Genomic DNA, 14,642 nt, shown 5'->3' on the forward strand with positions numbered 1-14,642 from the left:
CTGGGTTCCTCACACTGGGAGCAGGGCCTGCAGCTGCTCTGCACACCTGTTTCCATTGTTTGGTGGTGGTGCACACAGCGAGCATCCTGCTCTGAAACCTGCTGTGCTGAGGGGCATCCTTGGGGAAGGCCACATCCATTACGTGAACACCACGTGCCTCTATGCACAATGTACAGTCTGGTCCCTGCCACCACCTCGATGATGCCTGTGTGGCTGGGCCCTACGCCATGGCTGCATCACCACACCTGGCTGGTCTGCTTCTCTGCTGCCCTACGGCTGAAGCAGTGCTCCTTTCTTCTGCTGTTGGCTGCCCATGGAAGATATCAGTTTTATTGTTTGAATACAGCAAAAAGCCAAATGTTAATGTTAATGTTAATGCAGAGCCAAAGGAGAAGCGCAAGTGCTGGGAACAGCAGTCGGTCCACATGGTGAAAGCCCTTTTTCCAGGAAAATTCCTGCAACGGGATGTCATTGGGGTAGCAAGGATGCCTATCCCTGTGACAAGCGTCACTGGGGAGTCATCTGGACTTCAGGTCTTTGTTACAGCCTTCACTGGTTTCACACAGGCCTCTTCCCACAGCTCAGCAGATCCCTCACATTCACTCTGTGGCTGATTTCATGTGTGGTTTTACTGTAGTCCATGAGAATCACCCTGGTGTTCCACTCAATAAATCTCACCAGCAGAGGCTTCAGCTTTGGCTTGCAGTTTCTGAGAGTTTCCAAAAAAAAAAAGATCTATCATCCAATTAAAAGGAAGCACGCATTAAAGCAAGCAGTCCTGCTGCCTGTGAGTACTACTAGAATCAGGCTGGGAACAGCTGTTCAGAAAATATGATTTAAGGCATCTGGATGTGGATCTGCAAGACTTGATGAACGGGGGACTCAAAGTGCCATTCTTTCTCCTTGATTTGCCTCAGATTGATATTTTCCCTGTCAGCACTCAGACATAATTTAAATATAAAAACTCAATTCAATTCTATTTCAGAAATACGCTGAGATTACTTGAGTTACTAAATCTTGTTTCTGTTGCATTGACCTATAAACTTACGAATATTCTGCCATTAAGGTTTAAAGCAAATCATTCCCTTTTTAGAGTGCAAAGGAGGAATTTCTTTCCAGAAGAGAATCACATGCCCATCTGCCTGAGTTCTATGCCAGTGTGCAATGCTCTGCTCACAGGGATGGCACAGAAGGTGGGGCGATGATAAAAGTTTAAAGGTTTTTTTTTTTTGTCATCAGCTCTGAATGTGGGTAGCTATTTCATCACCAAACTGGCTCACCTCAGTTAAAACCCTTCAGAACAGAGATGCAAACATCCATCCTTGATTTTCTACTACCATCTGCTGGTACAGGCAGCAGTGACTGCAGCAATCCTCAGGATAGATACAAATACCATGTGTGTTTTAGCACAGCATTTCTTCTTACCTATAGACCTCATCCTGCTGTAGAGTCTTGGACTTGTGGGCATTGGGCCTTGGCTTGCTCCCATGGGGCTGAGAGTCATGGAGCTCTGAGAGAGCTCCTCACAGGTTTCCTCTGCCCAGGTGGCAGCTCAGCCTCTTGGTTTGAAAAGCCAAGGACACTCCTCTGCATATGGACAGTGCTCACCTAACAGACTGCTCAGCCCCAGGAGCAAACATGGTCATCACCATGCAGGAGGAGACAGGTCTGGTTCTGGGAGCTGATCCAGCCAAGAACTGCTAGAAAGGGTCACAGAACAGGGAGGAATAACTCCCTCCCCACGCCAAGTGTGAGCCCAAAAAGAAAACAGGGAGAGCTCGCATTAGATATGGAAGTAGGTGGCCCTGCCTGCAGCAGGGGGATTGGAGGTTGATCCTTGAGGTCCCTTCCAACCCAAGCCATTCTATGATTCTTTAACTCTATGAAATGTGGTTGGAAGCTGGCAAGGAAAGTCTGTGCTCCAACTTTGAGCTGGTGATCCAAGATGTATGGAATCCAGAATGAGCCCACAGTGTTTGTGATAGGAAACATTTGTCAACAGAATTAAAAATAAATGTCTCTTCCTATAGAGGCAGCTTTTACATTAACAGAAGTAGACAAGTAGACGAAAGCAACCAAATCCCAGTGAGAGCTTAGCTGAATGGTGTAATCCTCAGCCCAAACCATCTTCTACATACATAGCATGATGATCCTTAAAGCCATGAACATACAAGCACGTTCCTCACTGTGTGAGGCATGGATACATTCAGTTTCTCCTTTCTCACCTAGCTTCAAGCGCTGGCCAGACACCAGCCTCCAACCTGTTTCAGCACAGCCACATGACCAAGAGGAGTGCGTACAACAGGGTAGTAGCCACGGGATGTACAGTATTCCCTTAAAACACAGCAAGGGGTGAGTGCCAGTCTATTTTTTTGTATGATGCCCATAAGCAGCTATTAGACCATGATACGAAAATAAAGCACAGAGCATGTCTATATAAAGGCATTCAGCAAGAAGTGCTGACATTTATTCAAATTTTCATAGTTACAATAGAGACCTCTGACTTTGAACCTCTAAATCACAACAGCAGTTAAAAAAAAACAAAAAGGAAATGGGTTCTATTAAAGTGCCATGATGTGGAGAAAACCATCGAAATAACGTGAATGAGCTACAGTGAGAAATGAGAGGACAGTCTTATCTGAGCACTGACAGCAATACATAGGTAAATTATGTTACAGAATTTACAAAATAACTTACAAAGATGAAAACAAGCTGAATTTCATGCTGCCATCTCATTGTTAAATATCAGCCTAACTATTCCTTATCAGCACAGTATCATATGAGATAATTAAAAGACGACCAGAGGATGTCTGTGTTGAAAAAGATGTCTGAAGTAAAACCCTGATCTGCATTTATACTGCAGTATTGCAAAAAACTTAAGTATGTACGGATTGTAAAGTGACACATTCAGCAGCAAGACTATAAATACATCCTTTACATTGATACAGTATATCTACACATTTACATATCTACACACACGCATACACAGGCACATACATGCACATACATATGTGCACAGATGTGTGAGTATACATGTGTTTCAATTCGTACTGACCACAGTCAGCTGCTTTTTGATTGTGTTTGGGTAGGGTATCTTTTGCAGCTCAGGATCAAGATCATTATTTAGAATCTTCCTCCTATAGTTTCCTAAGCTATAGGCTCTAATATCTGAATTTCCAGCACAAAAATAGACTTCTGGGCTCAGCCATCAGAGAGAAGGTCTGATAATTAAAGTAGTTCCAACTAACAGTGAAAAATTTTGCTCATAAAGTCCACGATACTTTTAAGTAATACGGTATACAAATCTGGTAAAAGCTTATTTTCATAAGTAGGAACATTTGAAAGGCATGGGGGAGCAAATACGTTTCGAACATGCACACAGTTCTGTACTGTTTGTAAGGACAAAGTGCAAAGGTGAAGAAACAAGGTGAAAATTCCTAACATTGGCTTATGTGACACCTTGAAAAACAAAGTTTAGCACTACCTTTCCTTTAAGAAATTTATATTTGTCTACAGGACAAATCTGACACTAATAAAGATTTTTTTTTCCACCCATGTTCCCTTTATGAAAAATTATGTTATTTCTGTCTCTTTGAATAAGTCTGTAACAAACACCATTGACTAAAAGTGACTAAAAGTATCTGGTTTCTCACCCTTTTAGGTATCCCTGAAGATGTGCTTTTGGCCCATAGTGAACTCATCATAGTTTTCTTTGCCTATAATTGCATACTAACATTTAGAGCAGAAGGTAACCGTGCAATTAATTTACTAAGAAATGATCTAGTGAATAAGAACATTTGCATTTCATTGTGCATCTGTGTAAGGAAGAAGATACTACTAAATTGCCAAGGCTATGTAAACACACATCTTGGTGAAGAGATGGGTTGTGAGGCCAAAATATTTTAAAAAACAGCTATTACATTGCATGAATTATCAAAAGATTGGAAACGATAAAATGATTTCCTCTTCTGATGCTGTTATGGTCAGTGATTGGTCATTTCTGCATCCATTTCCAAGGTGCAGAAGAATATCCTGAGGACCCAGGAGAAATGGCTCACCAAGCTTACTTCCTGGCTGTAGGAGTTGACTGCACTAATTGAAGTACATCTGGGGAGAACTGCTATTTTGGGGAGGAGAAACTGTAAACTCTGATTTATTCTCCTCATATCTATCCTGTACAGTGATTGCTACATTATCATCTTACAGCAAGGATTTAGCACTGAACACACTGTTTGCTCACATTCAGATTCTGGATGTTATGAAATGATTAAGTTCTGCAGAAACCTGATTGTATATCAGTGGGAAAATGTGTTTTATGCCAACACCTCTGCAGCTTCAAACTTCAGAGGAGAAGCCTCTACAATACCCTATTTCAAATCATTTAGTTTTTATTTACAACTTCACATTCTATGCACTTTTCACCAGGATCTTCTTCTGTAAGAATCTATGAAAGTCATCAGAGAAAACACTGAAAACCAGCAATTCAGAACAGGTAGTTCTCTGATGGCCATCTTGAGTTTTGGACGTTGGGCTCAAACTCCAGATTTACTTTTCGTGGAGGTGGGGTGAAAATATGATGTTAGCCCTTAATGTCCGAGAAGCTGGTGCTGCTGGCATTGCAGCTATCACTGCAACTTGATGACGTGCTCAAAGTGCTGGATGCAGTGCCTGATTCTGGGAAAGAAGAGAAAAGTCAAAAGAAATATGGTTGTCATTTTTCACAGTTTTCTCCCATAACAAGAATCTTGTTAAACACCATTTATAGTAAGTAGCCTACCAGAGCTGCTCAAAGATTGAGCTGATTTTGAATTGCCTATGAGCATCAGCAGATTGTTTGCTGGGATCCAACCTTCTCTACCAGTGGTCAGATTCTTCACATACCTATGAAAACAAAAACAGAAGTCAAACTGCTTCATTTGCTGCCTTTAACAGTTTTGCCCTCAGCATCTGCCTTCCACACACAGTTCTGTGTATGAAGGTTCCAAACAGATCTGCGTACCAAAGTCCATCCTCCCCTTCACGAATCAGTTGAACTAGATCTCCACCTTTCACTGCAAATTCTTCAGAAACTCCTTTCTCATAATCAGTCACAACTGTATATTTACCAGGAGTCTAAATGCACAAAGGGAAAAAGACAAACAAATTATTTCTGTTGAGTACTTTAAAGCGTGTTTTAACTTTCGTTACAAAAATCAGAGCACTTTTCCCTGCTTTCTCCTTCTCATGCACATATATGTGCACTTTCTTCAATGTGTATGTTCTGAGGGGCAGCAAGACTTTGCTGTTCAATTACGTGCAAATTCAGCATATGAATTCTCACACCCTGAAAAACATTGTTACAACAATTAAGTAAAAACTCTACCAAGTAAAAGAAAAAAATCCCGAGGGGGTAAAAAAATAAACTGGAGAATTAGTGACATGATGTAAGTGATGTAGTAGCTGAGCCTGTCATTGCTTGACTATGGCATAAACAGCCTTGCTGGTCTACAGGTACATGAAGGCACCTTCCTAAGACACAGGGCTGATTCAAGAAGTGGGATATTTCCCATTGCCCCAGGAATTTCGTTCAGCTGACAATTTCAAAGCAGACACTTTCCTTCCCACAAGTATCAGAAGCATTCCTACATACTGTCACACTTCACAGTAATGTTTGCTTAGCTCAATAGGAAAGTGTTTCTGGTTACCAGCTTCATCTCATTTCCCCCTCCGCCTCCTCCTCCTTCTTCTTCTGCATCCGATGAATTCAGTGGCTCCTCAGCACTGGACCAGCCATCATTTTCTTCAGATGCATCAAGAGAATGAGACGTTTTAGCCCAACCTTGGTGAACAAACAACCAACAGTTAATGTTTCAGCAGCTTAACACTGAGTGGGAGAAGTGTTCTTCCCCCTGACAATCACTCAAGTGATCAATGCAACAGGAGGAAATCTCAACAGCCACTAAGTGAAATTCACTACTGGCAAAAGGTTCCCATGAGGCTGAACAGATCACTAGTGATGCACAGCAGTGAATTTGGCCCTTTGGATTTACAGAGATAGAAAGAAAGCAAATTCCTAACCAAAAAAGCAGCTTTTTCTGCCTTACACAAGATTGAATGATGGATAGATGCTCTTCCTCGTGGGAGGGTGTAAAGGATGTGTTTTGTGGGAAAAGGATGACCACACATGGCTGTCACCCAAAACAACCTAACTGGGTTGGAACAAGCAATGGATGGGCATTCTGATGAGCACTTGCTGCTGTCAAAGAATTCAACGGGAGCTACAGGCACTCTGTACTTCACGTTATGAGCTGCATTGTCAGGTAAGGGCATTCAGGCTGACACAAGGATATTTTACCATGCTGAATCATCTCACTGCAGATAAGTCACTGCACCAAGAAACACAAGAACAATCTGCTGCCTGTCACTTGTGGCCAAGTGTTCCTTTTTTTCTTCTAAGGGTGAAGCATTTCATGTGTTTATAAGACTGGATCATGTCCAAAGCTCACAAAATCTTGTTTCAATTTAAGCTACTGTAAGTTTCATTAGCAGGATGCTTTTCACTGAGACCAGCAGCTGCTAATGTGTGCTGAGCTTATAATGGAAAAAGTCAGAATAAAAAGGACAAATAAACAGTTCCAAGTAACATCTTGGTTCAAGCCAAATAGTAACAATACGAAAATGAAAAAGACCAAAAGAAAAAAGGAAAACCTCCCAGCCTTTAGTTAACTATGAGTTAAGCTGGGAGAGCACCAGTATTGTCCCTTTCTCAGTGCACTTTACACTCGCCACCCAGCTGCTCATGCCAGGTACATTAAGGCTAAAGCAAAGCATTGTCAGAATGGAGTCAAAGCAATCCAAGAAAGCACACTCAGAGCACACCAAACTGAGCAGGTCCTTTTACCTCGCCTGCGCTGCTGGATGCCCTGCACAAGGCCAGAAGTGCTGACCCACTTGGCCCTGTCCAGGGTTGAGAATGACATCTGTGAAGAAACTGAGTAATAAATTCCTGCTGTATTCCATGCAAATTTCTTTGGAAACACACATCCTAGCAGAGCTCCCTATAAAGGCAGGAAACAAAGAAATGGCAGAGTTCTAAGAAGAGCAAAGGCTATGGAGAAATGAGCAAGCTTAGGTTTCATGGTGCCAGGAATTCTGAGAAGTCATGAGCTGCTTCTCTTCAGAAACCAGCTCACTGGTTTCTTTAAAAGTAGGATCATCTCCAATATACAATTTTGTCACTAATTCATTTTCCTTGAGCTCATGGGGATGTAAGCAGGTATGCTGCTGCCATGAAAGGAAGGGAGTGAGAGGAACATGAGAGGAACAACGTACTCCACACTGAGAAGCTGAGAGCACCATCTGGTGCAGTCTCACCCTGAAATGGCTGAGCCCACTGCCTGCTCATCCCTGTTTGAGTTGTTGAGGAAGAAGCTAAAATGTCAGAAAAGAGATCAGAAGTTGCGAGACAGAAAGAAGGAATTACTAAAGACAGAGGTTCTCTGGGTGTCTGCCCTGGCATCACACTGCTTCCTGCTCAGACACTGCACGAAGTTTCTCCAACACAGCAGCAAAAACAGCATCATCTCCACAGGTGAGAAAGATTAACAGCTGTGAAAGCCCAGAGAAAAGGAGGAGGGTAGGGCTCAAAACAGCTTAATCCTTAGAATAATATTCTCTAAGAGATGGCCATGGGAAGAAAGCCAGAAAGAGAGGAATACTTGCCATATACCCTTTAGAATTTGTACTGAAGCCTTGCTAGTTAGGAATGGGTCATTTAACTGAAATGCTTTATATTCATTGCTTAGCTGTGGGTTGGGAGGACGGGAAGCAGAACGCGAAGCAGAACGCTGCTATGGTTCAGCTACAGCATCTGGAGTTAACAGGGTGCTGAAAACTGCTTTCTGTCACCCAAAAAAAGATGCAATGAGACTGACTTCAGTAATACAGACCTAAAATGGAATACAGCAATGTATGTTCCTCGGGGCAGTAATGATCCCCACTCTGACTAGAATAAATGAGTTTTCTTCCCCCCCCTCTTTTTTTTTTTTAGTAGTTAAGTTCTCCCCACAAGGAGCAGAATTAGGGGTAGATGCTAAGTGGAAAACCATGCATCTCATAGCAACTAGGTGTCATAGTTTTATTAACATCCAGCTTCTGGTTGTTTCTCCTGGTTGAGTACTAGATCAGGAGGTTGGTAACCCTGCCTGTGGCAGGGAGGCTGGAACTTGATGATCCTTGGAATCCCTTCCAACCCAAGCTATTCTATGATTCTGTAATTCAGGAAAACATCACTTTCCTACCATTCTTTTCAAATAAATGCAGTTAGCCATATGCTACTTCATTTGATGCCAGAGGTAAAACTTTGACAGGTTGTGCTGTCAGAAACTACGTGTAGAGAAGCCAATGGATCCATGTAGAAAAACCCAGCAGATATCAACACTGCTACATAACTTCATCATCATACAGGTATCCCCAGCATCAGGGGTATGTAGATATTTGCAGAGTAAAGATGTGGTAACACTACCTCTTACACCAAAAGGAGTTGGATCACTCACTACTTCGTGCCGTTTAGCTTTTTTGTCAGGACTGGTAGGAGAAGCTGCAGGAGGATGAATAGGCAAAAAAACACAGAGAGATATTGAAGAACTGGAAAAAAGAGACGAAGTGGATTGCATGCTAAATACCTTTGAGTTTACACTGGAAAACAAACAGATTTCTGAGATCACTCTAATTTGAGATGCCATTGCTCAGTTACAGAAGTAGGTAGTTTTTCCACATAAATTTTTTTTTTGAAGATAAATTGACAAATTGCTTTATGATGATAGATAATGCCTAATTCATTTCAAAAAGTTTACACATGATTTCAAGTGAATACAATTAATTGCAGTTTTAGACAAACATTACCAATTTAAACAAATGCTTTTATACAAATCTAGTGCTACAGCAATACCTGGTCCTGTAAGAAGGATCATTGGCAATGTCTGGCTTTTAGCAGTAGAAGATGGAGTTTCTGTCAAGGCAAGCGTGGGATATTAGTGCTCACCTCATTACTATTAGATACACAATCCTAAAGCATCAGTCTCTCCAGAAAGAACTCAAAGGTAATCAAGTTTTAAAGAGGCATACTGATCAGATGCATGAAAAAGAAATCATGCTTTTGAACAAGTGTCTTAGTGCCATTCAGACTGTTCGAAGATGCAGATTCAAAGCAAGAAGTGAATGTATCCATGCTATTACTTGGCAGGAGGAAACAAGAGAGATCTCAGACTCCAATTACCTATTTTAGCAAAAAAGAAATAAGAATTTCCAGAAGCATAAAGAAGTTCCTATTTGCTTCTGCATCTAGCCAAATAACCTTGTCATAGATGTTTTGCAGGGGTCATGCTTTATAGATAGAAATAATCTAGCAAAACCTTGATTCATTCTTGCCAAGTATGGGTACATCTGGGGCAGATCCACTGAAGCTAGAAGCAGGCCAGGCATTTCATCTGAAGGAAACTTCCTCTAGGTTCCTGCAGGAATGGGGCCCTTTAAACTCTTTCCTAGGCTTGAATATTGGGACCGGAAGCACTGGAAACTACATTCCTTTCCTTATGTCTCCAATGGTTCTGCTTTTCTGGGCTCATCACCCTCTCCCTCACAGTAGAGTCAATTTCTCTCAAAATCTCCCTGTCATGGTCTGTGATTGAGGAACCTAGCTTGAACATAGGAGAACAAGCTAATATACACATTGAAAAAGTATACGTGAGCCTGTTACACCACACACACACACACACACACACACACACACACACACACACACAAAGCGATTCAATTACAACCTTACATAGAGAACATCTAGCTATTTTTTTCCTCTTTAAATTACCTTTCTGACTTTTGAGGTTAGTAAAGCCCTGCAGCATAAAGCGCTTTTTTGACAGTACAGAGCATTCTGAGGTAGAGCTAGTGTCATCTACAAAGGAAAAGAAAGAAACAGAGAAAAGGGAAAAGGCCATGAAAAGGTCGAGGCAAAAAAATGATTCAGAGACCTGCCAAGGAACCAGGGTGAGGAAGGACAACTGAAAGTCCAAGTCCAATAGAAGAACCCAAGTGTCCAGTTGATCGTATTTGTACAGGGGTTTGTATTTGTGCTAGTCCAGTAAATTATCTCAGCGACATAAACCAAAATTCAAGGTGAAAAAAAAAACTCATTAAAATAGATAACGCTAACAAATTTATCCATAAGAAGTAAAAGCTGAGAAGCCAGGCAGCTCTAAGAGAAGGCATACTGCAGTTTAAGACCTCATAACCCACAGTTCCCATCTTCCTGGTGCTATCCCTTCGCTAGCATGGCTTTGGGCCTGTCCACACAGAGTGGAGCACAAACCTCTGAGGCAAGGGCAGATTGGACTGGCATGTTCACACTGCATGCAGCACATTGTGGGTGGGCTGCCTTGGGGCTTCAAGCAGTAAAGTCCTGCTCCTTCAAGTATAACGCTGCACTTGCCTATACTACCATGGCTACCATGCTGGTGGATCTGCCTGTGTATCTGCAGTGCAAGCATGCTTTTCACGTCTAAAAACAACAATATATATGTCCAAACTCACCTTTGCCTTTCTCGGGGTACTTTGGTGCTACTGTGGTGACATAACCTTCCAGACCTGTGAGATCAGCTTTTCTTTCATCCATTTTTTTCGTGTTTCTGATGTTGTTCCTTGAAGGACTGTTTATTGGAAGAAAATTAAGACAATCAATCCAGCAAATTTGGATCTGAACAAGAGTGATGACCTTGACTCAGATTGCCTTTGACATACAGATATCTTTTATATATAGATACATAGGCTGAAAATTATTTCTTAGCTACTTGGTTGAAGCTGTGCACATTAGTGACTGTGCACAGAAAGACCACGAGCACATATAAAGGAGGAAGGTTTTGATTTGGACTGCAAATGTAGTGTGGCAGTTGGGAACTACTAAAAAGTCAACTCAGGATAACTTCCTCTCAGTCTTAACTACAGACACGCGTTCCAGAAAAAGCAAATGAAAGGGGAAGAAAAGAACAAAAGGAAAAAGAATAAACTCTGCATCACAGAAGCTCTTAACACAGGAAGCAGACATTGTGTAAACAGAGATGATGTGCTGAATGTACACTCTGATTCCCATCACACCTCTGATTGCAAATGGAAATGAGAGACATCCCACACTTGCTGCATACCAGGGAAATTCTCAGTAAGTGATAAGTAGGTGCATGGAACCATCCAGGACCAAGAGCTACCAATGCATATTCAAGCACACACCACACAGCAATTACTGAAGATATGAGTATATAGGTGTATGGGTGAAACTCATACAATATAGGCAAAAAAAAAAGAAAAAGCAAGTAGCAGAGGTCAGAGAAGGGCAGAACAGCAGGGGAGAGCAAAGGACTGCGCTTATATAGGTTGGTAAGGATGAAGGATGAAGCACAGGACAATAAAGAAAAGCTTGACTCTAAACTTGAACAGATGCTGAAGGAATGAATACATCACTCAGTAAGAAAGTTGGAGGAAAAAAGAAATGAGAAATAGAAAAAAAATGCTCTGTAAAGGACAAAAAGAAAAATGACATGAATCTGAAAGAAAAATAATTTAAGTGATGGAAAAGAACAAAGAAAAAAGGCGAAGGCTGCAGTACATAACTCTCTTACCTGGGATGTGAAGTATATAACTGACCATTCAACAAACAGAATCATGGTACCACCAGGATTATAGCTGGCACAAAAGATTACTATCTGCAAAGCCCATGCCACTGTTGCTCAGCTTAACAGTTCTGCAGATGTATGCAAACCCCAATCTTTGCAGCTTTATACTAGAAAGAGACCTAAAAACCCCTAAAATATAAGTGTCACTACTGAGGAATAGGAGTAATAAAGATTGCAAAGTGAATGCATTAGTTGTCAAATCAGCCCAGTATGCTAACTTACTTACCTTGTACAAGATGATGCTGGTAGAGGTAAACTCTGAGTGTGTTCAAGTGTCCTATGCTGACTGGCTTCTGTAATGGAGAGAAAGAACAATTTAACTGATCTGTGATTTAATCTTTTCATTCTTGCAATCGAACACAGTGGTGAACAGATTTTGAAGTTGAAGGAGAAAAGAGATTAAAATAGATGTGTGTATATATAAAAAATATTTTACCTCTGCATGCCTGCAGTTGACTAGTCAGCACTTTTCTGATTTCATTTACCCAAGTAGCTTTAACTTCAGGAGTTGGTGCCTACCCAGGAAAAAAATAAAATACGATCAGGCATTGAACATACAAAAAGCTGCAAGCTGGAGCACAACCTCAGAGGAATTTTTCAAGAGGAACAGCCAGATCCTCTCCCTAGCCTCTCAGTAAGCAGAAACTGAAGGATAAAGCTGTGCACGTGCCACAGTCTTACCCTGGCTTCCAAAAATCTGCTGCTCCAGTGAAAACGATAGCAATGGTATATGCAATACCTTGCATGGGTATTGTAAAATATGATTAAAAACAAAGGGAAGAAAAAAGCGAAAATAAAATAGATCTTGTTAGGTTTAGAATTCCCCCCCTCACTTTTCAACTTATTAAATGTTATTATTTTAGAAGGTATTTGCATGATGTTACCTGTATGATGTAAACTTCTTCTCTTGCATTATACCAGATTTCAAATTTTTTTGCATCACCTTTGACATTTTCTGTTATTCCAACTGCTGCCATCTGGAAGCAAAAAGGACAGCTGCTGACCTACCAAATTGCAGAAGGCTACTAGTATTCTTTGGTAACCTACTTATGAAAAACAAAGCCACATTTGGCTCAACGAAAAGAAAGCACATGATCTGCATGTTAGACACAAGGCCTTCAATGCATTATGTCAGCATGGCTACCTCAAAGGGAAAAAAGGTTTAAGTTAATTAAATTAAGACTGACTCACAAACTGTCTCTTAGAATCCAGAGTGACAAATCTTACATCTATTTTATACTACCCCACTGTTACATTTTCCAAGTGATTAATGCAACTGCCATCCAGCTAGACTAGCATGGTTCAGACATTTGCAAAGGACAGTTTACCCCCCTGACACCATCACCCATCAGCTCAAAGTGACACAGACTTGCACTAACAATAACACTTGCCTGAAAGAGTGAAGCTTACACTGAAAAACTGCAACGCGACAACAATAAAAAAGTGTGTTACTGCAACTAATCCCTTATTATCACTACCCTTCCTGGACTGCTGAGTGCCTTACATTTAAGGAGTGTTTATAGCTATAAGAAGGTGCCTTCTCATATCCCTCTCCGTTTTCTTCTCGCTTTTTACAGAACAGCACTGCTTTCTCGTGGAGGAACAGGTGTCGCTGCATTGGCTTGAAGCGTGCCAAGTCTTTCACCTTTGAGTGACCCTTTTTATGATCAGTCCAGACATTGAAGGATCCCTGCATTAGAAGCTTGCCCAGCTCATTCAGGTTTCCCTAGAACAGAAAAGTGGTATTTATAACTACAAAGAGGTAACATCTGACTGAAACACACACTCTAAACAGGTCGTTACAAGTTCTGCCATTCCAATTAATCTCACATCAGTGTTTATATTTTCATTATCTTCCCAAATTCAACATAGTGTTTAATATTCTCTCTCCTACACTGTTCAGGCATGATTTTACAGTCAAGAGTAGCAATGGCAAAACACAGAGATCACACACAGAAAAAAAGGAGGAGGTGCAATATATATCTGTTTTTTTTTTTGCCTACTGCAAAGCTCCTTATATTTATCTGTTCGTTTGTTTTCTTTCCCTGGAAGTTCTAGATGTAGATTTACACATGGATACAAAGAACTTAGAAGTGACTCCTGTTTGGCAGTATCCTAAGCCAGACTGTTCAGGGCTATTTTCTGTTTTCAACTTGGTGAAAAGTAGATCAAAGAAAGAAAACTTAAGCAGACAGAGGAAAATATTATTCATACCAGGAAAACCTCAGAAAAGAGAGATCATCTTTCCACTGTTTTCATTATATAATGCAGTTTAAAAGGTGTATTTTGTAAAATATTTCTCTCATTATTCAATGCACAATAGGGAATACACTATATGTAGGTGCCTAAAAATTAATAATATTGTTACTCACATCATAGCCTGTGATGGCTATCTGGTGCATAGAATCATTGACTGCTTTGAGAATACCCAATATAGAATTTAATGCCTCCTGGAGGTCTTCAGCACCTTCACAGTTCTTACTGTACTTCAGCATTTCCTGAGCAGGCAAAGAGAGACAACACACTTTGTTTTACATTTTTAAAGTTATCCAGTGAAGTTTACACTGTATAATCTAGTGGATTAAGTATTGGCACTAACTGAAAAGACCCCAAGTTTTACCTCACATCTGCTGCTAACCAGTCTCCTAATTCTCCTAAACCTTCTATAAGCACAGCCTAAGAAATTTACAAGTCTGAGTTATTGAGCATTTTTAACCACGATTGCTTAAAACAAAAGCAAAACCCCAATGTCATCCTTCTTCCACTCCTTATTTTTACATTGTGTTGCTTTTAAAAAATAACAAATGTAAAAACATAGGCAAATTGCATTTATCATTTGAATTAGGATGAATTGAATTATTGGGATGCTAGCTGCAGACCTAAAGATACTTTGTAGAACACTGCTTACACATTTAAAAAAGTATTTCTTCTCCAAAAAGTTTA

General features: G+C 40.7%; 1 protein-coding gene across 9 annotated transcripts in view; it reads right to left on the reverse strand.

Moving 5' to 3' along the window:
* Positions 1-2,445: 2,445 nt before the first annotated feature.
* Positions 2,446-14,642, reverse strand: part of MCF2L (MCF.2 cell line derived transforming sequence like) — a 146,345-nt gene continuing 134,148 nt past the window's right edge. For 6 of the 9 annotated variants that reach the window (XM_090128547.1, XM_090128565.1, XM_090128551.1 and 3 more), the window contains 13 exons: positions 14,072-14,197; positions 13,204-13,425; positions 12,584-12,676; positions 12,136-12,214; positions 11,926-11,992; positions 10,567-10,682; positions 9,845-9,931; positions 8,930-8,989; positions 8,504-8,578; positions 5,685-5,818; positions 5,000-5,112; positions 4,778-4,881; positions 2,446-4,674 (listed from right to left, as the gene is read on the reverse strand). In XM_090128547.1, the coding sequence (XP_089984673.1) occupies positions 4,580-4,674; positions 4,778-4,881; positions 5,000-5,112; positions 5,685-5,818; positions 8,504-8,578; positions 8,930-8,989; positions 9,845-9,931; positions 10,567-10,682; positions 11,926-11,992; positions 12,136-12,214; positions 12,584-12,676; positions 13,204-13,425; positions 14,072-14,197 (1,371 nt within the window). In that variant the 3' untranslated portion in view covers positions 2,446-4,579. The remainder of the gene's footprint in view (positions 4,675-4,777; positions 4,882-4,999; positions 5,113-5,684; positions 5,819-8,503; positions 8,579-8,929; positions 8,990-9,844; positions 9,932-10,566; positions 10,683-11,925; positions 11,993-12,135; positions 12,215-12,583; positions 12,677-13,203; positions 13,426-14,071; positions 14,198-14,642) is intronic. The other 3 variants (XM_090128575.1, XM_090128580.1, XM_090128559.1) reach the window with 2 other exon arrangements.

This window comes from Phasianus colchicus, chromosome 1 (assembly GCF_987193195.1).
Source record: "Phasianus colchicus chromosome 1, bPhaCol1.hap1.1, whole genome shotgun sequence".
NCBI classification, from domain to species: Eukaryota; Metazoa; Chordata; class Aves; order Galliformes; family Phasianidae; genus Phasianus; species Phasianus colchicus.